A 25,696-nucleotide genomic window follows, 5' to 3' on the forward strand; every position below is an offset into this window, starting at 1 on the left:
AAGATTCCCTGGTCCTTCAGAGGAACTCCATTTGGGGGAAACTGAGTCATGTTCTGCATCAGAGAATTAACTTTTAGGCAGACAGTAGGGTGAGGATTTGAGCCACTCTCTTCCCTGGAATCAAGTACTTGGCTGGCCTTTGTCCACAGCTCCGGGGAGGGAACTTGGAACCCCTGGAATTTGCCAAGTTGGGGTAGTGCTTACATTTCCTGACCCAAATCCTTCACTCAGCAATGTTGTGAACACACAGGACTCATTTGGGGGTGACAGGACATTGCACATGTTCTCCAGGAGCTCTAAAGCATCACACCCATGTAGGGCTGAAAGTCAGTGTCACGCCTCCCCTGTCCTGAGTCATCAAGGCTCAGGGCAAGCCACCCTCTCTGGAGCAAAGCACTAGTAGAATACTTGCTTATTCCTCCCAACCTTTAACAATTAAACTCTTCTAAGTCTTTTATGACATATTGGGCATTTTTCTTAAGGATTTGCTTGCATTTACTCATTTTCAGTTTCATAATATGCACGATTAAGTAGATCTTATTAAAGTTTTCAAATGACAGTGCTGAAAACTGAACCCAGAAAATTTACAAGCTATAACCTGGCTTGGGTGGCCTCTAAATGGTATTTGAACCCAGATGATCAGACACTAGCACACATTGGTCACTGTGCTTTGCTGCTTTCCTGTGCTGCCTCATCTCCATAAGGGCATCCCACATCTGTCTATTGAGTTTCTAAAGTGAACAACACAAAACTACAACATCTTTTGAAACCAAAATTAGACCCAATGGGGTCTTCTGGGAAGCTCCTTAATGAGAGGATGATAGTTTGAACTCTAAATAATTCATTAAAGATTTCCTATGCTCAACTGTCAATAACATGTCAACTGATATTTCTATTGTGCATGCGTTTCCCAGGTTCATGTCTCAAGTATAAAAAGAGAAAATGTGCTACTCAATCCAAAAAGTCTACTGCCCGCCATTCCCAGTCTGTCAGACGTCGCAAAATCACCATGTGTCCAAGGAAGAGGAAGGGCCATCAAACATCCCCAAGCAACTCTTCTTCTTTGGAAGGTACAGTGGAATTGCAATCATTGTATTGCCTCAGTAATGTTGCCTGTAGTTTATGTAGTGTCCCCTACTGAGGGAAAACCTATACAAAGGCTAAGATGCCATCTTTTTTAAAATTAATGTTTGACAACTTTATTATTATTTTTTAAAATATACCTTGTAAGGTTCTTTTTCTCTTTTTTTAAGATTTACTGATTTATTTATTTCTCTCCCCTTCCCCCCACCCCAGTTGTCTGTTCTCTATGTCTATTTTCTGCGTCTTCTTCTTTGTCTGCTACTGTTGTTGTCAGCAGCATGGGAATCTGTGTTTTTTTTTTGTTGTGCCATCTTGTTGTGTCAGCTCTCCGTGCGTGCAGCGCCATTCCTGGGCAGGCTGCTTTCTTTCGCGCTGGGCGGCTCTCCTTACAGGACGCACTCCTTGTGCGTGGGGCTGCCCTATGTGGAGGACACCTCTGCGTGGCACGGCACTCCTTGCACGCATCAGCACTGCGCATGGGCCAGCTCCACACGGGTCAAGGAGGCCCGGGGTTTGAACCCCGGACCTCCCATGTGGTAGAGGGACGCCCTAACCACTGGGTCAAGTCACAACTTTATTAATCGTGTTAGTAGATAGCACCACAACCACATAATGAAAGAGGCACTGACAAAAGTTGGTTTGTGTTTACTGGTAAACAGCATTTCAAGGCAATGTTTGGTCATTAATCTATTTATGAACTTTAGCTGAAAGAGTTGACTTCAAAAAAGTGCTGTGAGATTGTTATAAGAATGATATAAATTGTTAGAGGAGTTTTAGATTCACATAAAAATTGTGCAGAGAGTACAAAAAGTTCCAATATGTTTCCCTGCCATCCTCCTAGTGCAGACCAAGCACTGTTTCCCCTGTTGACCACTCTCATTATTATGGATGTGTGTATAATTAAAGGGACAGTACCAGTACATTGTTTTGGAGAATCATGCTTCCTGTCTACCCCTCTGTGCATTTTGACAAAGGCATATTGTCATGTAACTCCCATGACAAAAATTCAGGTGTTTTATTGTGTCCCACAAATTACATTCAGAAATCCTTGGTAACTGTGTGTGGTGGGCTCATTTGGAAATAATGTATTTGCAGATGTGATTAAGATGAGGTCTATTGAATTAAGGGTGGGTGTTAATATTCTATGACTAGAGCACGTATAAGAAGGTAAGAGACAGAGGAGAAAGCTGTGTGAAGATGGACCGACACTGGGAGGAGGAGGCCATGTGAAGATGGAAGAAGAGACTGAAGTTGTGCTGCCATAAGCCAGGGCACCTGGAGCCACCTGAAGCCGTTAGAGTCAAGGAATGACTCCTGGCTAGGCTCCTCAGAGAGACAGAGTGGTGCTACAGACACGATAATTTTGGAGTTTTTGTCCCTAGATCTGTGAGGGAATAAGTTTCTGTTCTCAATTGCCACCCAATTTGTGGCAATTTATTATGGAAACACTAGGAAACTAGCCAGATTTGGTACTGGGAAGTGGGGTGTTGCCTTAATAGATACATGGAGAGGTCTCACAGAGGCTTCACATCAAAATATTGTTTCTGAACACAGACATGGGTGATGTTTACCCACATGTTTCCGAGTTGTGTGCAGCCAGTGAGACTTCCCATTGAGGCCCAGACATCAAAGATAACAAACAGAACTCAGCACTCTGCACTCCCTGGATTTCCAAATACGTTAAAAAAAAAAAAAAAAAAAAAAGGGAAATCATTGTTGTATTCAAGAATTTCGGAGAGTAGGCTTTTTGCATAAGATAACAGCAAAAAATAATGTACTTGTAGACAATTAAAAATATATAAAAAACTGTATATTGAAATTTGATTGACTTTCCCTCCATTTTCTATACTCCTCTAGGTTCTGTCGTTAAGTACCAACTGTTAAATTTTTGCACATCCTTTCAGATTTACTAATTGAAAATTCATGTGCAAGTGACACTCTACCACAACTTTTCTAAGGGCTTTACCTATAGTACTCACATGTTCTTCATTTTTAAAGAAGTTTTAGATTACATGAAAGTTATTTGTAAATATAGGGATTCCCATATACCCCACCTCATCTGCTCACATTTTACACATTTAACAACACATTTCATTATTGTGATATATTTTTACAATTGATGAGCAAATATGGAAGCATTGTTACTAACCATGGTCTATAGTTTGCATTACCGTTTACACTATGCCCTGCACAATTTTACAGGTTTTGACAAAATGTGTACTGGCCTGTATCTGTCATTGCAATGCCATGTGGAACAATTCCAATATGCCAAAAATGCCCCATGTTACACCTATTCTTCCCTGTGCTTCCCCACAGAAACTGCGGTGATCACTGTCTTTCCATCAATGTGGAAAGGACTTCTAGTCCTAGAGTAATAATAAATCTACTTTGGTCCATATTTACATTTTCCTCTTATGTGTGTTCATTCCTCAATCTTGAGGATTTCGGAATGTTTATGCCCACGCTACTTCTGATTAAGATGGGTTTTAGGTCCTATGGGGTAGATGGAGGAAACACTGTTGCTTGCAGTGCTAGATACTCTCTGTCTTTTGGGATGGGTGTTGTCCATCATCCTTCTTTTGTTACTTATCCTGGGTGAATCTGAGGAACTGGAAGAGTAGGTGTTGGCTGCAACCCTGCTGAGATTCAGGGCTCCAGTGGCATATGAACACACTGCAGATTTAAGTCTCTGGGACATACACCTAATGGATATAGTGATAAGTATAGGTTCAAATATATGGGCAGAAAAACCGTGTGTAGGAAATGAGCCTAACTCTGATACACCGGGGAGATTGGCTATCATATATTCTAAGGTAAGGCCCACCCATGTGGTGCCGATTTCCTGAGTTTGGCTGAAAGGCCTAAAGTGTCCAGATGTCTCTAGAGCCCACAGCAGCACCCCTGCTTGAAGCACTGCTTTCTATGGCAGTCATTGAGATCGTCCTGAGATGTGCAGAACACTCATGTCCCTGCATGTGTCAATTATTAGTTGAAAGAAACTGGCTGTGAATCAGCAGTGATGGTCATTTGTATGGAGCCTTCCATATCATGAAGGGTACTATATTCATTTTGCAGGGCTGCCATACAAAGTACCAAAATCTTGGCCACATAATAGCAAACAGAAAGAATAAGACCTAGAAATGTGTTCTTCTACAGCTCTGGAGTGCAGAAGTCTGGAATCAATGTGTCACAGCACCATGCTCCCTCTGGAGGCCCTAAGGGAAGAGTTCTCCTTTGGCTTTCCCTCTCTTTTGGTGGAGGATGGCAATCTTTGGTGATCCATGGCATGTAGCTGCATGAGTCCAGCCTCTGCCTCCACATTCCTATAGCCTTCTCCCTTTACTGTTTCTTTCTGTGTCCCTTCTCATTTTACAGGGACACTAGCCGGTTGGATAAGGGAGCTTGGGAATGGTATTACATGCCTATTTCTACATCAACGTGCTCTCTGGCTAGGAAAATGTTTCATGTTTCTGGGGAGGTTTAATTTTATTTCTTTTCCCCTTTTGAGTTCATGAAAACTTTGTTGCAGATGCTTTGGTATTTACATTTTCTTCTGATACTTTTTCATTTTTCTTTCTTTGAGAATTACTCAAAGAATTGGAACTTTATGATAAACACTTAGTGTCTTACACATAAAATTATTTTGTCATTTGCTTCAAGTGTCATTTGAAAATTACCCGTTTCCTAGATGCCTTAATCACTGTTTCAGTCATCGTGTAGGCACTGCACAGGAGCACTCCCTGATAAAATATTGGTCAGTGTCTTATTATACCTCTCTAAACAGTCCTCTCCCAATCCTTTCTCCATCCCTCCTTTCTCCACTCCACCCCACACAAACACACATACAGCACAGCAAAGAAACATATTCCCATTTAGATGCTGCCAAAATTGGGGTCACTATAAAGGTCTCCTAATTCTTCACTCAGAACTCTGTTCAAAGTTAACTTGTGGTTCATTCCATGACTTGGCAAATATATCAATTGAGACACTTATAATTAAGGTAAAAAATAATCCAAAGTGATATTTTTATGCATTTTGGGACAAAGGACTTCATAATAAATAAGACCACTATCATTTGTAATTGCTGTTCATCTCACTTGACTGAGTCTCTGTTAACAGTCAGGGAACTCATTCATTCAGAAGAACAGGCATTACACTTAGGCTGTCAACAATGGGATCTTTGCCAGCTTTGTCAGATTCATTCAAAAGGGAGATGATACATAAATAATGTGGCTGTTGTTAAGCAAAGCAGGTAAACTTGGAGTGTGGACTCCTGGGTTGGAAACTAGCTGAGTCTTGAGTAGATGTATCTTGAAAGAATATATGCAAATTGATAATAAGCACAAGAAATGATACTCAATATAATTAATCCTCAATGAAATGCCAGTCAAAACCACGATGAGGTGCCCCTTATATCCAGTAGGGTAGCTAACGTTTTTAAGAGAAAATAAAATGAAAAATAACAAATATAAGTGAGGCTGTGAATCAACTGGAAGGCCCATACATTGGTGGAAGGAAGGTAAAATGGATCAGCCAGCCACATTGGGAAATAGTTTGGCAATCCCTCATTGAGAAAAACACAGGATTACCATAGGGCCAGCAATCTAACAACTAGGTCTATATATAAAAAGAATTTAACTTAAAAGGGGGACACAAATAGGTATTTGAAAACTCAGTGTTTTTTGCAGCAGCATTCAGAATGGCCAAAAGTTTCAAGCCACCCAAGTGTCCATCAAAATGGGAATCAGTAAAAAAAAAAAAAAAAAAGAAAAAAAAAGAAAAAAAGCATATCCATAGAATGGGCCACACAAAGTAAAGAAGTTCTGATGCACCCTACTATATGCATGATACTTAAAAACACTATACTGAGGAAATAAGGAAGATATGAAAGAAAGACAGTGTATCGATGTACTTATTTGAAATATAAGAAAAAGAAAACTCAGAGAAAGAAAAGGAGATTATACTTTATTACCAGGGGCTAGGGAGATAGGAGATTAGGCTTATTGGTTAATGGCTACAGTTTCTGTTTCAGGTAATGAGAAAATTTTGGAATTGAATGTTTGATGGGATGGTAACACAACATTGGACATGTAATTAATTGATGACAGTAAATTAATTGTATAGATAAAAATGAGTAAACTGGCAAATTTTATGTTTGTAGATGTTAACTTGTTGAAAATTTTTAAAAATCCTGTAGAACAGATGAGAAACTCAAAGTCAACAAAGATCTGTGAGGGCGAAGCAGTAGCTCATGATGTCAATGAGATTCCAGCCATTTTGCTGGATTTCAGAATGGGTCAGATAAGAGTTGGAGCCATATCACTGTATCATATTGTACATTTTAGTACCACTTGTTCGTGAGCTATTTCACATTGATTTAGACTCTCCTTAACTACAAAGCCAAGGGTCCTATTTCTGATGCCCATGATTTCCTCTCTTTGGTCTCCTTCTTCCATGAAGTGTGTCTGGGTAACTCCACAGTCCATGTTTCCTGACCACCCGGACCTGCACATTGTAAGCCCCTGTCTGGGTCAGGCAAAGATCCCTGAATAATATCAGCCACACCCCACTGTACTGACTGTTACTCTGTGTCCCCCTAGCTCCCCTGGAAGACCTGGTGGAGGACCCTCTTCGTGACAGGGAGGATGAAGTGGTTCCACCTAATGTTGAGGTAAGGTCATCTGTTTTGGTCTAAGACAGAAATATTCCTTTCTCTTATTTGTCCTTTTCAATTGAGTAAATATCATAATACATGATGGTGTGAATTATAGATATCACCCACTGGTCAGGGGAAAGGATATTTGGAAGGGTTCTCTTACCAAAAGAGCCCTGATAAAGAAGGCATTAGAAATTGAAGCACCAGGTTATATAGCATATGGTAGTGGGCTTGTGCCTCAGCACCAGTATTCTGCTTGGATTTGAACTTTTGTAACTCCCATCAAAATGGTCTGGAAAGTCATATCCATCAGGCAACACTTGAGCCATTCCTAATGTATTTTCCATGTTTATTTACGGGGCCTTTGACTTTACGAATGCTTCCTATCAGTTCTCATAAAATCACCAATACCTGAGAAGATGCTACTCGACATCATAGGATCCTCATAGTGTTTTCTTTTTTGCAATTCCAGGGGAACTCCAGAGAAAGTGAAAACGGTAGGTATTCTGTGCTAATCCCACATCCGAGGGTAAAACAGAGGTGAAATAAGGAACTTCCAGAAAACGTTCAGCTGGGGACATCCTGGACAAAGCATCATGGTGACGATGAAATGGTTTCTCTGAAGGGAATCTGCCCTTGTTACTACAGTCTGTGGTTTTGTCTGTGGTCTCTTTAGGTTGTGCAGGCTTTGCATGCATGGGGGTTTGGGGGGGTCTAGTGTGAGTTTCTGTGGTGTAATTTTGACTTTGTGTGTGTGCATATGGGGGCAACCATGAGCAGTTTCCCAGATGTTATATCCCATTTAGACTGGACAATTACCAGGGACAACAGGGACAGTTTTCTCAAATATACCCCATCACCACTGCATGTTCTATGTACATGAACTTGTTCCACACTCACCAAAGCTGGACCTGGGGTTTGCTTTCTATGACCACAACACAGATGGAAAACTGAGGGCAAAGGTGAACATCCCAAGCTCTTGCACTGCTAATGGGATGGTACTAAATGGGAACCTAGTCACATGTCATAATACTTTGAGTTACAGGCCTGAACTTGCCACGCAGCCATCTGCTTACTAGAAACCATACAAGGGAGTTACAGCACCTGTATATGTGCATACACCAGAATTTACATGAGCCTACAAAGAGACCAAAACTGCCCATCATTATAAAGTAGCCTCAGTGGTCACATGACCTAGGCCAAGTACCTGTGCTGGCTACCACAGACTTTGATATAGTTATTAGTGCTCAAAGGACACAGTAATCATACATGCTAATGAGCAGCTCCAAATTCTGAGAGTCATGAGGCATCACATAGGATGACGTGATCCATGATAACTGGATTGAGGTCACAGCTCAGGAACTTACCCGAAGCAGATAGGCATCGGGAAGACAATTTAGTACATATGACAGCATCATCCCAAAGGACACAATAGGCACTCAAATCACGAGTCCCACAAGATGGTCTTTGAAAAATAAGAATGCAGACACATCTTGGTTCTTAACCTGGTGTCCAAACCCCTTGTGGAAACGTTCCTAAAGAGCTGCATTTGTGGGTGTTGACACTCAATCTGTATGTCCCTACATAATGGCTATCCCACATTTGATGGCCAATGATGCACGGTCAGTATTTCAATGGCTACTCACACTTGGTGTGGGAGAGAAAGACTGGAAGTAAAACCATCTGATTAATAAGTGTTGCTATTTAAATGTAAGATTTTAGTATTCCCAATCTTCTGTGATATGTTATCTTTATCCCAATGGGTTAGTGAATAAATGCAATAGAATGCATTACATGGAATGGAATCCAGACCACCAGAATACTTTGCTTCTAATCAAGTGATAAATTTCCGTAGAACAAATGGTAAATGCAGTGTCTATATATGTGGTGTGGAGATGGAATTAATTTGCAGTTGTCCAGAAGATACTGGCACTTAAGCTGAGATGTACTATAAAGAGGAGGGATGGTGGGACTCAGGCATTGAATCATAGCCTGTTTTTCAGTGCCATTTGTACACTGGGTATGGTCAGAAGGTTTAGGTTGATATTAGCTTCAGAGCTAGGGATATATATTTGTTTCTTTCTGGCTGCTCTCTTTGCATCCTTCCTTCATGATGGAAGATGGTCCCACAGCAGTTCTCAGCATGCTTGATAAACTACCTCCTCTACACAGTTAAGAGTCTTGTCCAAGGCTGTAAATTTACTTTGAAATTTATGAGAAACACACCAATGTGATGAGTCATTCTGTGTCATTCCTAGAAGACCAGGAACAACTGATGGGGGCACTTCCAAGTGATCAAGAGGATGAAGAGGTCCCATTTAAAGCCAAGGTGAGCTTACTAGTCATTGATCTAAAGTTGATTTTTTGGTCTCTTCCATTGTAATTGATATCAGATGAGGATACTTAATCATGAACATATTAGATGAAATATTACATTTCCTTGGGGTGGGAAGCATCATGTGGGGGCTCTTCTAACTGATCCAACATTGAAGAGATCAACCACAAAGGGGAGCAGAAGTTGACAAAGTAGGCTTTTGCTCAGCTACAATTTTTTTCTCCTTCGATTAAGAATTTGTAATCGCCGCCCAAATTGAACTTAACAAATGTGCGTCCAGGAAAATCTCATGCCTTTCTTGGTGTGTCTGCTACACCTGCTCATCAGGTTTGCTTGACCCCTATTTCACATCTGAATTTCTAATGCTGCAAATCAAGCAAAAATCCTTTGCAAACAGCCGAAACATGATCTGATCCTCATAAGGTTTTCTCTGATTGCAGGTGGCCCCAGGAGAAAGTCAAACAGGTACATATCTAGAATTGCTGAATTGAGGTAATTTTGGATTAGACAAGCAGGGCATTGATGCTAGGTTTGCCTGGAAAGCCAGGGTGGTTCCAGTTACTGGTGGGATTTTTTGAGGTATGGTTAAACATTAAACATTAATTCCTCCTGATAAGGAATGTGGTCATGCTCTATTGTTCTCTCAGTAGATGTATTCACTTCACTTGAATGGATTTGTGTCTATGGCAGTCATGGAGTGTGTATGAGCGAAGCCTATTGGAGGGATTGAGAAGGTGTGTGTTGGGGCATTGCTGTGTGTTTCCCTAAGTGAAGGGTCCAACATACACAGGACAACTGTCATTGAAACCTTTCTAAAACACCATCACATCACCACAGCACATATTGCATATAATAACCTGTGAACATCTCACTAGAATCATTCCTGGAATTATGTAAACTCTCCCTATCCCTTACAGCCAGGTTCTGAGGGGCATAAGTTAATGACCCGAGATTTCAAATTCCTAAGTTGTAGAGACGAGATTTGGACTGAGGCATGTAACCCCTATACTACTACTCTGAACTACTGAATATTACCTAATCACAGGTATGGGTCACTAGTGACAATGAAGGAATTTCCACTGCCTATATATATGTAGGTGCCCATGGCATTTCCTAAACATGACACTCGTGTATTAGATATTCACAGGGGTCACATAACACAGGTTAGCAGGTGCATTTTACAAGATACTTATTCACAGTTATTAGTGTGAAAAACACATAGAGAGCCCCACATGTTGCTGGTAAACTCACAGACTCTCAGACTCGTGAGGTTTCAGTGGGACAAGCTTGCCAATCGCTGCCAGTACTGGGTCACAGCTCAGCACATGGCCCGAGCAGACAGACAGGGATTGGAGAGATATTTTCATCTATTTAATAACGTTATCACCATAAGCCATTAAAAAAAAAAAAAAAAAGATCATTCTGTGAGCTGCTCATTTGAGGAAGAGTAATGAGTAAGAACTCAAATTCCCTCTTAGCCATTAGGTTCATGTTCATCATTCTTATTTCAAGTTTCCCTTATAGCTAGCACAGAGATTCATGCTCAACCTTCAATCGATCCTAACTCTCCCACTGTGGGATGGCTCATATAATCATGGAGAGGCACATCACGCAATGAATACAAAAACATGGTAATGAAAAGGAAGATGAAGGAAAAATATCATATGGTGAACATTGGATACTTTTAAATGGTAGTCCATGAGTACTATGACAAACCCTATAAATATTATCTTTATGACACCTGTTAGTGACTCAATACAAAAGAATACCTTGTCTAGAATTAAATCCAGTCAACCAATAAATGAATAAATAAAACACTACACAACAGATTAGTGTTGTAGTAGGAGCACTTTGCATTAGTGGAGATGGAAATGACCTTGGAAAGTTCAAAAGGGCATTGACAACTTGTCTAGATTCAAAACAGGAAGGGGGAAGCAGATTTTGTCTCAACGGACAGAGCGTCCACCTACCACATGGGAGTTCCAGGGTTCACACCCAGGGCCTCCTGACCCATGTGATGAGCTGGCCCACGCGCAGTGTTGATGCGCACAAGGAGTGCAGTGCCATGCAGGGTTGTCTCCCACATAGGGGAGCCCCACACACAAGGAGTGTGCCCCATAAGGAGAGCCTCCCAGCATGAAGAAAGCGCAGCCTGCCCAGGAGTGGCGCCACACACACGGACAGCTGACGCAACAAGATGACGCAACAAAAAGAGACACAGGTTCCCAGTGATGCTGACAAGAATATAAGTGGACACAGAATAACACACAGTGAATGGACACAGAAAGCAGACAATGGGGGGGGGGGAGAGGAAGGGGAGAGAAATAAAAAGTAAATCTTAAAGAAAATAATAAAAACACAACTATTAAAAAAACAGGAAGGAAAAGTGATGGAGCTCTGTAAGTAATACCATCTGTTTAATACTATTTTTAGATTGAATATATCATGTTGAATTTGGATACCTTTAGGTACACAGACAAAAAGTTTTCATTTCTCATTTTTTTCCTGTTCCTCTTCTCCTTTACCATCCTTCTTCCACCAAGGAGGATGGCCCAGCAACATATTTTTACAGACTTATTACCCCTCAGGTCCCTATTTTCTTGCCCCCTGCAGTGTCAGGGTAGGTCCCTGAGTAACCCATGAACACCACCCAATGTATTGACATTTACTCTGTGCCCTCCCAGGAACCCCTAAGGGCCTGCTGGATGAGTCCCCCAGTGAGAGGGAAGATGAGGAGGTTCCATCAAATTCCAAGGTATGGTCACCCGTTCTTTCTCTGTTGTCAAATTGCTGATTTTAAGTTTTTTTGGTTTGTTTTTTTTTTTTTCTTTGTTTTATTTGCCAATTGAGTTCAGATATGAAAATCAGACCAAATAATTATAGGTGACGTCTATGATTTCCTTAGTCAGGAGAGTGTTCATTTGGAACCTTTTACTAACATCTCTGCTTCAAGAGGAACTTCAAGGAGTCCCCCCTACATTACAGGGCTAGGTTTCCTCCTCAATAGATGGGAGAGATGCATAAAACAGGAAATGCTATGCCTTTCCACAAGTGTCTGTTACAATTACTTTTTGGGCCTTCATCTCAACCCATTTCCCATCTAGTTTTCTAAAGGCAGCAAGAGAGTAAACCAACTGTACAAACACTATACAGCCTGCTCCAGTCCTCAGAGGGTTTTCATTTCTCTAATTGTAGGTGGCTTCAGGAGTAAGTGAAAACGGTATGTATTTTGGTATCACTTTACTTCTTTTTTAAAAACATCTGGATGATTTAAACTAGGGGTTTCATGCTTTCTTTACTGTGGAAAGCATCCTGATTTTACCTTCCATGTGGGCATAAGAAATAGAGGGGTCCTTCTGTTTTAGAGGAAGAAAAATGTCCACATTGTACAGTACTTTCAGCAGTTGTGTTCCCCTTGGGTGGGTTGGGTTTTTGTTCATATCCCATGATATTTGCACATTTTACAAGTATTTAAATGTTCAAAGTTCAACAATAACATTGGGCTTGAAAATGGGCAGGAGGAGCGGTAAGAAACTGTCATTGAACAACATCCTCTTTTTTAGTACCTTTACAGGTTCCTTTTATGGTGCTTTGGGATGTCTTTAGCTACAGTGCCAAGGACTGCTTCCCTTTGTATTGCTGCTCCTCCCTGTTGCCCTCCTTCCACTCCTTAGCAGCTCACTTAGGCTTGCTGAATACCTGCCTCCTTGTTATTCTAATCCCTCGTCCAAGTCAAGCAATGCTTCATGACTAAATCCAGAGCAACTACCCCAATGTACTGATGCTATTCCTCTGTTCTCCTAGCTCTCCCGGAGGGCCTCCTGGAGGAACTTCTGAGTGCCCAGGCAATAGAGCACACTCCATTTACTTACACCAAGGTAAGGCCAACTTTCTTTATCTGAGATAGAACCACTGCATTCTTGGCTTCTTTCATTTCTAATCCAATTCAGTTACGAAAATTTGACCACGTACAATATAGATGAGAGGTTCAAATGCTTGGTGCGTCAGTGTTCAGTGGGCATGTATTAGGAGCTAATCCCAGTTTGAAGGGGGCAATCATAAATGGCAGCATCAGGTTATAAACTATATGGCAGGAGGACATTCTTTAGCAGAAATTTTTTCACCTGGAATTAAGAATTTTGTACTTAGTAATCAAAATGGACTTGAAAACTGCATCATCCAGGACTGTTCATGCTTTACACCTGCTTTTGGTTTTCCTTAACTTCCTTCTTTCCCTCTTGTATTCTAAAGTCACCAAGAGGACACAAGCCTCTTGTAGCACTATAGATTAAGTTCTGATCCTTACGGCATTATCTTCTCTGTAAAATTGCAGCCAGTCCCAAGAGCAAGCAACAATGGTAAGTATTCTGAAATCCTACACTTGCTGAGAAAAAGTCCAGATATTGAAAAACATGAATCTTCCTTGTCGATTGAGTTTAAAGAGGTTCCTGATGACAACCTCCTTGAGGGAATAAGGATTTGGGTGTGGTGAATGAAATGGATATTCCAGGTAAGAACTAGGGTTGTCTTTCTTAAGAAGTTGAGTACTGATTAGTTGGCATGTGTTTGTCTGCATGGAAGTGGTGTGTGTTTACATGTGTATGTTTGTGATGTGATTCTCAGAATACATGTTTTGATTCTCAATGGGCATGTGTACAAATGTGAGTCTTTAATGAGTTTTCTGGATTTTTCACACACCAAACAGCACAACGACTAGTGTCAACTTTCTTTGTAATAAATCCCATCAGTATCTCTTCATGGATAAATATATATGTCAAATATTATCAAATTATGTACTACGTTAGTGTGGCTTACAATATGTAGTGTGGCTTACAATATGTCAAGTATACCTCAATAACTCAAGAATAATCCATCAACATCAAAGAAAATTTTCATGAAGCTCTACAGGGACAGAAATGTGGTACAGGACCCTTTTTCTGGGATGTAATAATATGTCTTGGCTTAATAATAAGCTTTATAAGGCTTTACTTATACCTCATAGCACTTTGAATGGTCAGGATGAAAGAAAGGCAGACATACATGTCCATTCATTAACGTATGAGACAGGGCAGTTTTGAGAAGGTGAAGAAAAGTCTTCAGAACTGGACATTTAATGAATACAGTCCAAAGAACTTGAGATTTTAGGTGCTTTGACTCCTAATCCACACATTTTCTTCAAGTCTCTTCTGCCTGGCAGAGTCTCTAAAGTTCTGCTATGAATTTGTCAACATTTGTCATTTTAGTTCACACAGCCAGGGCATCTAGAGCAGATTCTAGTTTTTGCAGTTTTGCTAAAGCCCAATACCCATTTGTGCTGGTGGCTGTGGTAGGGATGATGCAGAAGGGAACCTGTGCATCCTCACAAAATGCTCCCCAAGGCAGCAACCCAGAGTCTAGCACTAGGTCTGTGCTTTGAACTCATCTAAGACAGAGCATGTCCAAAGAGTCATAATTTCAGGGTGACAAGATTGGAGGTCAGTGCTCTATTTTCCAGCTAAATAAGGGAGTGAGAAGTTGAGAGCTGATACCTTCCCCTCCTCTCCCTCACTTGCAAGCACTTTGCACTTTCTTGCTAAGGCCTCAGGCTCCAGAGGGGCCCAGGAAGGTCTTAGAACCCAGGGCAGAGAGCTGGGTTTTCCTACGGTAGCCAGAGAGAGATCTCAAGGAAGAAGGGAGGGATGCGAGTGGCCCAATCCTTAATAACGTTCCTGCGGATCTTTGTTTTCCTGAAGACTGGCTTGCGGACTGCAAGTATGACTCCACTAGCAGCGATGACGAAGACGACAATCCAGGTAGGTTACAATTCTCAAGGAAGGATCCAATGGAGAAGATACCAAGATCAGTAGTTATACCTGGTGCCTTGGAGTCTATGGAAGGGGGCATATTAGAAAGTTTAGGAAATATTTATGAGGGCCTGCTTTCATCTTTTCGTTTTCAATAACATAAAAGTAGGAGATATAATGACCGTGAGCTTTGTGTGTGTTGTGTGTTAAATGAACTTTCCATGTATTTTTTAAAAAATTAACTTCCCATGGGTTAGTTTTTTCATGTCTTCTCAACAGTCTGACAACAAAACTTTGGTTTCCTTTGCTTAGCATCCCATAGTAACCGATACAAGAAATCGTGGTTTGGATTTAAGTGTTGAACTTCAATGGAGCGGGTCTGTTGGGACACAATCTCTCAGGTTCTCACCTGGACCTGGGACAAAGTGTTTTTAGCTAGTGCCAGATGGCACCTGAGAAGTAGGGCCTCATCCCGTGCACTTTTAGATCTAGTTTTAACTTTCTTCATGTTCCATCCTTACTGCGGATCCTGCTTTAAAGGTTAACCATGGGTTGGAAGCCATGAAGAACATTTTCTCTGGGCTTAGCATGTACCTGTGTCCTTGAGAGGTGTGGCTAAAGCACATTCTTGAACTCACTACTATTTTGCACTTCCTACCCAAATCCAAAATGCCAGTGTAGTTTGGAAACCTAAATTTAATTACATCTGAGAATGGTTTGAATCCAGTTGCCCCAGAAGAGCTTTCAAAGCCCAGCAGGCTTTCTGAGGACTTGTATGAATGGGCCGCTGACTTGTTTCACACACTGGCTCTCACAGTCCTACGGGGCTGGTGCTCTGGAATTGAGTATGCCCAAATCAGAGCCTCTTGGCAGCAGGGCCACAGGTTTCCTCCTGCTCTTTGAGTTCAGTGCTATGGTCAGCAGTGCCCTGTTTCTCAAGCAATATTCATTTCTCTCCCTGTGCCTTTCTGCAGGCTTCTCAAAGCACCCAAGGTACTCAGGCCTAAGAAGGCTTGATGAAACCTAGAAGGCTCAATTCATTTAAATGGCCACACATTCTACACAAGGCTATTAACACACCTGCAAGATAAGGGAACGTGGACAAGTTACTTTATGTCTAATTTCCTGTTAATCCTCTCTAAATCGCTTTTTTTGGAACCTATGGAGATGTTGAGAGGACAGAATGTTTGCATCACACCTAAAGCCATACCAGACACTTCAAAAATCACTTGCTTTTGGGGGTTGGTGGTAGCTCTCTTCCACAAGATCTGATTCAACTCCAGATCCTGAGTGTTGCATCTGGAATTGGTAATTGGCCAATCCATTGATTGGAGAGGGTGGCATGGTACACTTGATCATTCCCCTGTGTTCTCATAAGGAAAAACAATGTGAATGGAAGACAGGAATAAAGGAAATAAGCAGTATTGGGAGAGAGGAGAGGCAGGGAGTTTCTGAGGCAAGATGATGGAAAGGAAATCAACATCATGCTTAGCAAGACATAGAGAAGATGCCTGCCTTCTTTGAGGACAAGGAGGAAATGGGCATTCCTCCCCAGAATTATAGTATATGAGGTCTGGTAAACGGACCCTGTTGACATTAGGCCAACCACACAGGGCACAGGAGACGTTATCGAGGCCCAAAGAAAGTTGGGGTGATACAGACAGAATTGGGTGCCAAGCTCAGGTCACGGTATGACAAAGACAATAGGGGCTCTAATTCTCCCCTGAACCCTAACTTTCTCCTTTCCTTTTGCAAGGTCACCCTATCACAGTCACCGCAATGATTCACTCAGAGGCGTTTTTCTCGGACTCAGAAGAGTCAGACGTAGAGAATGGCAATATGCATGTAATTTATTTCCTCTTCTTGCCTAATTTTAAAATCTTCCTGTTTCTTCTTTGTAAGCATTTCTTCGTAGCTCTTCTCTTTCCCCCTCCTTTTACAATTGTCATCTCAAAGGCCCTGGTAGCCTCCAGGAAGGTGAGGTTATACAATTGACAATGTTTTTAAGATGTTTCTCCACCTTCTTCACCTACTGTATTTCAACATTGCATGGATTTCCAACCCTACTATGCACCATAAATCAACTGGTGTGTCCCTGAATGGCCCAGGCGAGAAGTTGTGCTGAAGTCTGAAGCATTGGCCCACATCATGTGGGGTTGGCCCCTGGGAAGTTTGTTCTGGGATGGACTCTCCCTTCACTGCCGTGTTCCTCCACATATGGCTCTGGAAAAGCAAGTGTGTTCTCTACCCTGCAGCTGTCTACACTCGTTGAGGAGGAGGAGTCTGTTTACATCGACCTTCTTTTCCGGGAATGCACAGAAGGAATCAATGATGTAAAAAGAGATGAAGAAGAGGAAGAAGAGGAAGAAGAGATGTTAGTGTGGAGTAGTGGGTAGGATGAAGAGGGAAGGGAAACAAGTCCACATGCACTAACTTTCTTTGCCACTTCAGGAAATTCAGCGTTCATGAGGAGCTTGCTGGAGTGCCTGCAACTGTGTGTGAATATGGAGGCGGAGATAGGAATCTGAGGGGGAAAATGAGCACAGGCAAGTGAAGGGTGCCCTGAGAATCTCTCCCCATGAGTAGAAGTGCTTTCCATGTAAGCCCTAAAGCTGATCAGCTATGCCTTCCCTTGGCTCCTTAATTTGTAGGAGAGGGCTCTAGCCCTCTTCAGAACCAAAGTTTGCCCTCCCAGTCCACCTAAGGCCTGCCAAATCCTCCTGTCTTTCTTACTGAGTGTGGTGTACACTGTGGAGTGACCTAGAGTGCCACCAGTTCTCACAGGGAAAGGGTGAATTGGCCTGTGTTAGGTTGCCAGGGCTGCTTTATCTGATACCAGTGATTAACTGGGGTAAACACAGGAATTGACAGTCAGTTTAGGAGATTAGAAGCAAAATCTAGGTGTCAGCATGATGATGCTTTCCCTGATGCTGCCAGCAACACATAACTCAACCTCTGCTTCCATCACCTGATCATCTGTCTTCATCTGTCTCCCGGTGCTCCTGCTCTGAATTTGTCTAGTCTTCCTCTCTTTGGAAGGACTCCAAGCGTATAGGATTAAGGTCACCCAGATGCAGGTTGGCCTCCCCTTCACTAGTAAGATCTCTGACGACCCTATTCACAGATGAGTTCACATCCAAAGGTGTGCAGGTGAGGATGAAAGCATGAGTTTATGGCTGCCCATTATTCAATCCAGAACCCAGAACAGTGGGGTCACTCTCAGGCAAACAGGGTAGCTACTGAGGCCCTGTTTTCTACCTCAGTGGGACCTGAGTCACAGCTGCCCAAGCCTTGGGGTCCTAAGCCTCTGTAGTTTCCTTCCTCGTCCCACTTCAGCTCACACTCATTTTCTCAAGCTGTACTTCTTTAGAATTTATTCATGTATGTAGAATTCAAACAAACACAAAGCACAAAGGAAATCTCCCTGCAGGGCTTGCTAGGAATGAGAAAATCAGAGAGGACTGCATGTTACTTAAGTCCCCTTATTTATTTTATATTGTTTAAGTAATAACTCTTGTTAGATTATGATGAGCGTTTTGTAATACTTACATGTTGGAATATCTTAATGTAAGAAACTATATGATTTTGGCATCACAGTCACTTTATATTAAAATGGGTTGCCCAGCAAGCTCAGTGTTTGATTTAGAATGAAACTGTTAATTAGGGAAAGAGCTCCAGGAATCGGTCCCTTTTTAATCTGAGGCTTTCACCACTGGATGCTGTTGAGGACCAGGGTGGAGGGAGCAAGGTTATCGCTTCCACGCCTCTCCCTTCAGAATTCCTGCCCCTCACCTGGCCCAGGGAGATGGGACTCTGCCTTTTCTTTCTAGAGGACTTGAGCCCACCTTTTCTTCTGCATCAGTTTCGTTCTCCAGAAGACATTCACTTGAAAGGTGCCCAATCTAGCAATCAGGTCACAGCCCATTGCCTGGAAATTTAGAGACACTCTTAGTCACAGACAGCACCCTATGCAGACAGCAGCAGTAGGAATTCAGTCCCTCTGGATCTGGCTCGTGGGATATCATGGACCAAAGATCACCTCTCCAGGGTTGGTCTGAGGTAACTTTTGAGTCCTGCAAACCACCTCAGGGAAACCTAGGCTCCTACCACCTCTGTGCCTCCCCAGTGATTCCAGATCCTGTATTTGTGTTGCAGATCCTACAACTGACTGCTACAAGGATGCTGAGCTGGAGGCCTCAGCCTGAAGCTGAGTAGAACTGGAGATCTTATGGCGCTTGGCGACACTTATGTGCTCACCCTTCTACTCCACTATGAATGAACAACTAAGTGGCACTTTAGTTTTTAATCCAAAGACTTAGACGAAGTCTTAGAAATAAGTTTTACTTTTAATGTTATATGCCATATGAAACAACTTTTGTACCTTTACTACTTATATTTCTTATTCTTTATGTAATAAATAAATATACTGATAAGTACCCTAAGCAATGCTAGAGCTATATGAATTATAATATCTGGTCTCTGTATTGGCTCCCACCAAGGTGAAACACTCACTCATGGAATCCTCATCGAGTGTTTGTTGAAAAAATAACTGGAAACTGACAGCTTATCATAAGCCCTCCTGTCAATGGGTTTTTAAAATTTCATTTACTGAACTATGTTCAGTCACCTGGTATGGGTCATGCCAAAAATGCTCATCTTGGTCTAGCAGGATAACTTGAATTTCAGGGCCTTTTTCACTTACATTGCAGTGTTGCTGTGTATAAAACCATGATTCACATTTCATTCCACAAATGTTACCCCATTTGCATCTGGCACAAAATCTTGTTCTCCAAAACACTGATGAGATTCTAATTCCTTCACATAATATGAGTGAGTATAAATGTTTTCACATTTTGGTTAACCTGGTTAATTTTCCTAGAATATCCCTTGCTTTTAGTCCTTCCAAGTCAGTGCACAGCATGCACTTCTGACACGCAGCTTCAAAGAATTTCCTTCCAGAGGGAAAAAAAATAAACAAATTGTAATTTTTTGGCATTTCTTTCAAGTCTTTGCTTTTGGATTTGCTTTGGATTTGGATTTGCTTTTGGATTTCGAGACACTCCAGTGTTCAGGTATTAGACCAACTATGCCATTTGTCATTCTTTTACTTTTTTTCCCCAAATCTTTTACATTCTCCACAAAATTTCTTTTAAACACTATCTGCTTTTCCTTTTGCTTTCCACTTAACCATTTCTGGTCATTCTATTTATTATGCATTACAATTCAATTTTGAACTGATATTTTTCTTATTTTCTGATGTCATCCCAATCGTTGTTTGATTTTCTATTTTTAATTTATGACATCTTATGTATTATCTCATTTTCTAAATGCCTTTTATTTACTTTTGAGAAAGCATTTTTCAGAACATAATATACATAATGAAGAAGGCCTTTCATGCATTTGTTGTGGCTACTCTGTATTCCGTTTCTCCCTAAATTACTTTGTTACATGAAAATAATGTGATTTTTTTCTTCGTATTCATATAATTAGAAAAAATTATAGAAGTGCAATTCAAATTAGCTTTCCCAGGAACAGAGATAAGTGTGTCTTCCTAGATTTTTTTATGAAATTTTTTAAAGTACAAAATCTTTCTTCCTGGTATTTCCAGATGCTTCAATTCTACCTCTCTTAAACATGGGACTTTACTCTCATCACCTCTATTGCACCTATCATTTTCTTTCTTCATCTGACTAGTGAATATTCCTTTTCATATATACTCTTTACCTGAAGTGAAACATCTTTTACCTGATGTTGCCAAAATCTAGTCGTTTTCTATAAATGCCCATATAGGTTGAAAATTAATTATCTGTAAGGGATTTTCCATTAGATATCTTGCATTGTATTTCATTTCTGAATTATAGTTGCCTATTTATCTGTTTTATTTCTATAATCATTTATATTTTAGCTACTTATATTTATTTTACACGGAAATTTCTTTGTTTTTATACTCCATATTTCAGTCATTTGAATTCAGAATTATTAATTTCCTCCCCAGTTTTAAATCAATATTCATACATATTTGGTGTTAGCAGTGGCAGTTCATATTCAGTGAATTAAAAAAAAAATGCTGCTGCTTTAGAGTCACAATGACATAGGTTCATTGTCATTCATATCAGGTCTGCAATATTACCACCATATGGTATATACTTATCATCAGACACATACATCAGCATCCCCCAATGTAATAGTTCTATTTCCCTTGGTCTCCAAGGATGTCCTTAATACTTGTCTCTCCTTCATTAAAAGTAATGTTTTATAAATAACTTCTAGAAAGAAAAAATTTGCTTGATATGGTTTACTGAATTTTAAAATTTAAGAATACATAAAAGACATTTCAGACATATTCTACCATGATCTTATTATGAAAGTGGGACACTTTTACATTATTAAGAATTACGTTCTTCAAAACCATAAAAATGTAGGTTTCCTACAATTAACTCACATTCCAGGATTTCTGAAGTGTGCGCACAGCCTTCCTATAAACTGGGGACTTTCTGCGGTTCACTGAGTGGAGGGTCATTTGTGGAAGTCATTCCATTCTCTTCACACCTGCGTCCATATGGTCCACTGCAAACATTATATTCAATTGTGAAATACTGAAAGTTTTTGCCATGACAACAAGATAAATTTGCTCACTTTCATCACTGCTATGCAGCATTATACTGGAAGTTCTAGCCAGAGGAATTGGACAAGAAAAACGGAACTGAAGAAGGAAGCTATTCTGATACACGGATGACATAATCTTTTAATAGATATTCCCAAAGAACCCTCAAAAATACTACTGGAACAAATACAGACATTAAGCAAACTTGCATTGTATGAGATAAAACACACAAATGTCAGTTCTGTTTATATAGTATGGTAAAAAAAAAAAGTCTAAGATGGATTTTTTTTAAAAAATCCATTCAGTTACCCTCTAATGAATAAAATATTTAGGAATGAATTTATTGAAAGTGTAAAGCACTTGAACAAGAGCAGTCATACCTGAATGAAACTGAAGAAGACTTAAACAAATGGCAAGACATCCATTGTTCATGGATGGTAAGACTAAATATTGTTCTAATACCAATACTACCCACAGGGAACTACAGGTTCAGTATTATAGTTATAAACATCCCAACTGACTTTTTTTTTTTCTTTTTTACAAAAATGGAAAAACAGATGCTCCAATTTATATGGCATCAGCAAGTGGCTAGAGGATGCAAAACAAACAACTTTCTCTATGGTGAGATTGGGATTGATTAATTTATAGAACAGGAGGAGGGCTTTGTTATGGATCTGGCTGCTTTAGATATGTAGGAATTTCTGGGATACTCTGAGGAATATTGGGGTTCACAGAAAAAGGGGTTCTAATTCTCCCTCTTAATGGCTGCCATCATTTTCCTGAAATTCTCATGGGAACTCAGAGGCAAAGATGTAAAATATCTCTGAGAACAGTACTGTGTCCTTCCTTTGGGGAATTTTCATGTAGGCTGGGTGCAGTCTTGGGTTCTCAGAAGGAAAGAGTGCCCTCTGGAAGAATAAATAACTCACCATGTCCCCTGCTCTATATACCCTAAATCATAGGATCTACATTGAGTTAAGCATGAACAAGGGTATGAGAATTTACTCAACATAGTGACCAGTTAAATTCACATGAAAAAGAGAAAGTTTCATTGACACATCTTACAGAATGGACACAATTTAGTTGAAGAAGGATTTGGGGAAGTTGTACATACCAGGCTGCTCAAAGAGTGGCTCAGGTCTTCAGTCAGGGAGACGAATGTTGACAACCTCTAGAGAAGTTCTCATATCGGTGACTGAACTTTTCAGCCCCAGAATTTCTATTTCAGTTGATTTTACATTTTTACCTCTTTACTGATATTCTCTGCTTACTGAGACACCATCCTCATATTCTCCTTTTATCATTGAGCATATTAAAAATCTGTAATGTATAACTCTGTTTTATAACTGAAGGATATTTTCCATTAATTGTCTTTTCTCTTGTGTGTGGGACATTCGTTCTTGGTACACTCCATGCCCATAAAACTGGATCTTTTGACTATTTTAAGGTGGCCAGTCTGAAAATCAGATTTTCCTGCATCCAGGGTTTGTTGTGACTGCTTGTTGTTTTTCTTCGTTTGGTCACTTCTTGGCACTAATTGTGTGAAGTCAGTACAATTTGTCATGGATAGTCACTAAAATCTCTTGTCCCGGTAGCTTACTGGCCAGACAGTAAATGGACAGAAATTTCCACATATGCCTAAAATCAACAATAAATTTAAAAGTCCTTGCAGATATGTGGTATGTATACACTGCAACATGGCTTCAACACTCAGTTTATGACTCCACAACTCCACATGTCCTGTTGGTACAAATCTTAATAGTAAACCAGAAATGAGTGCTTAGGTTGTTCTCAGGTCCTTTTTATAAATGCACCCAGTCCTTCTATATACATAGATTGTACATAACCAGGAATATATTGCAGCTTTTCAAGGATCTTATTAGCCAAAGCACCTCATTCCTCAGCCTTCCTCCGAAACATTCGTCTTAGTGTTTTGCTGCCCCAGTGTATTCCTGTGAGCCATGTGGCATCAACTAGTCTATTTGTCTTAAATGTTTTGGGTGAATACCTCTCGGGTAACCACCTGAGCACCCAGAGTTCCCTTAGGTGAAATATATGCAGGTCCTTGGAGAAGGACCTCCATGGATTTGCCATCCAAGTAAAACAGTCAACCAGAAGCCTCTCTGAAAAAGGTCCTTTCTGCTCCCTCTGGTATAGGTTATTGTAACAGAAATTCAGGCTGTTGTCTGCAAAGCCATACCAAGGTGGTGAGCAGAATGGGACCAGAGTAAAGGAAAATAACCCAAACCTCTCTGACAAGTTTCACCTGCTTTATTTATTTATTTTTTTCTCTTTCCCTCACCTGATTCAAAGTTCCCCTTCTTGCTGTATGATTTTGGTTAGATTCCAGAATTCATAACAATTTTATTCTGCTATTTTTGTCATTTTCTTTGTTGCTTTTGTGGATGGCTTGACTCCGGGACTCCCCAAATCCACTATTTTTGCTGTCGACATTCTGTTCCTTTATAACTAACCAACCCTTAAAATTTGTACATAGTGTGAAATACTTCCCCGATAAGCTATGATCTGAAATTCCAGATACATATTTTATTATTTCACTCTGCTTGGGGTTATTCTTTAAGCAGAAGCTTTGTAACATCCTAATGACTGTTTACCATCTTCCTTCTTCCTTTTCTCCCACAGTTATTCTCAAATTGCCTTTGCTTGCCACACATCTTGAACTAGTATGGGGATGGCAGGAATGGTGAGAGTGCCTCTATGGCTAGTTTTTGTTTTTCCATAGATATATTTTGGAAATATATATATATTTCTTTAAAAAAAATATATATATATATATATATATTAAAGAAGCTTTAGAATACAAAAATGGTACATCCAAGGGATTCTCATATGCCGCACTCCCTACCCCTCCGACACTTTCACTCATTATCAACATCCTTCATTACTGTGTTACATTTGTTAAAATTGACAAACCCATGTTGAAGCACAGCTATTGACCATGGACTACATTTTACGATATAGTCTACATTCTGTCCTGCACAATTTTGTAGATTATGACAAAATATCCAATGGCCTGTATCTGTCATTGCAATGTCATGCAAGACAACTCCAATGTCCTGAAAATGCCCTCACATTACTCCTATTCATTCCTCTCTCATCCCTCAGAACCTCTTGTGGTCACTGTCTTTATATCAATGCTAAGAGTTCTTCCAGTACTAGAGTAATATTAAGTCTATTATGTCTACTTTAATAATGTCTACTTTAGTCCACTGTTCATGCCCCAATCTTGAGGATTTGGGGATGGTGATGCCCCCAAAACATACAAATTTTAAAAACAACAACAACAAAAAAACACTATTAAAAAATTGATGGGGCTGAGGGATGGGGAGTGGGGCATATGGGAACCTCTTATGTTTTTTAGGGTAACATTTTATGTGATCTATTAACTTTAAAAAAGATAATTAAAAAAATAAAAATTGAAAAACTAATAATAATGTCTACATTAGTCCATTGTTCATGCCCCAATATTGAGGATTTGGGAATGGCAATGCCCACTCTACTTCTAACTGAGAGGTCGCTTAGATCCCATAGGGCAGATGGATGGAACTATCTTGCTTGCAATTGCAGGCACTCTCTGCTACTTGTAATGGGTGTTCTCAATCATCATCTCCCTGTTAGTTGTCCTGGGCTCATCCAAAGAACTGGAGTGTAGGTGTAGGAACTCTGCTGAAATTCAGAGCTGAAATGGCCCATGGATGGACCAATGATTTAAGTCTCTGGGACATATATTTAACAAGTATAGTGCTAATTAGAGGATCAAATAAAAGGGGCGGGATAGCCATGTGTAGACAACCCAATGAATGAGTATAACTATGTTACATTGGGGAGCATATATACCAAAATAAGGCAGGGAATGGAATTCCTGAGCTGTCTCCTCTCCTTATAGTATCTAGATGTCTCCAGAGCCCCCAGAAGCCCCACTATTTGAGGCACTGTTTACTGTGGCTGTCAAAGAGATCCTGGTAATACTTGCAAAAACATAACCTCAGGAATGGCCTCCCAACTCACTTTGAAATTTCTTGGTATAAAAACTCATTTGTATTTAATATTTCCCCCTTTTGGTCAAGCTGTTTTTCTAGACGCATTGCTAGTTGGTGCTTGGTAACAATCCCCTGGTGCCAGGGAGGCTCATCCCTGTGAGTCATGTCCCATGGAGAGGGGGAGGTAGTGTATTTATATCCTGAGTTTGGCTTAGGGAGAAGTCACATTTAAGC

The 25,696-nt window shown here is 40.5% G+C and overlaps 1 protein-coding gene and 1 gene segment (V, D, J or C); both read left to right on the forward strand.

Annotated features, from left to right (window-relative positions):
• LOC131273808 (immunoglobulin kappa variable 3-11-like) overlaps positions 1 to 25,696 on the forward strand; it is a 911,457-nt gene that overhangs the window by 440,436 nt on the left and 445,325 nt on the right.
• LOC131274073 (uncharacterized) lies at positions 919 to 19,299 on the forward strand. Its single transcript, XM_058279075.1, has 14 exons — positions 919 to 1,070; positions 6,684 to 6,754; positions 7,212 to 7,236; positions 8,998 to 9,068; positions 9,515 to 9,539; positions 11,759 to 11,829; positions 12,270 to 12,294; positions 12,879 to 12,952; positions 13,408 to 13,432; positions 14,807 to 14,866; positions 16,614 to 16,702; positions 17,113 to 17,231; positions 17,309 to 17,403; positions 19,013 to 19,299. The coding sequence occupies exons 1-14, from the start codon at positions 1,010 to 1,012 to the stop codon at positions 19,060 to 19,062; spliced, it is 861 nt and encodes a 286-aa protein (XP_058135058.1). The 5' UTR covers positions 919 to 1,009; the 3' UTR covers positions 19,063 to 19,299.

Source organism: Dasypus novemcinctus, chromosome 17, assembly GCF_030445035.2.
Source record: "Dasypus novemcinctus isolate mDasNov1 chromosome 17, mDasNov1.1.hap2, whole genome shotgun sequence".
In the NCBI taxonomy this organism is placed as follows: Eukaryota; Metazoa; Chordata; class Mammalia; order Cingulata; family Dasypodidae; genus Dasypus; species Dasypus novemcinctus.

Excerpts from the sequence above, each read along its gene's own strand:
- LOC131274073 (XM_058279075.1), top strand. The coding sequence starts at position 1,010 with ATGTGTCCAAGGAAGAGGAAGGGCCATCAAACATCCCCAAGCAACTCT. Across the intron at positions 16,703-17,112 it reads TAGAGAATGGCAATATGCAT|CTGTCTACACTCGTTGAGGA; the intron begins GTAATTTATTTC and ends TCTACCCTGCAG. Across the intron at positions 17,232-17,308 it reads GAAGAAGAGGAAGAAGAGAT|GAAATTCAGCGTTCATGAGG; the intron begins GTTAGTGTGGAG and ends TTGCCACTTCAG.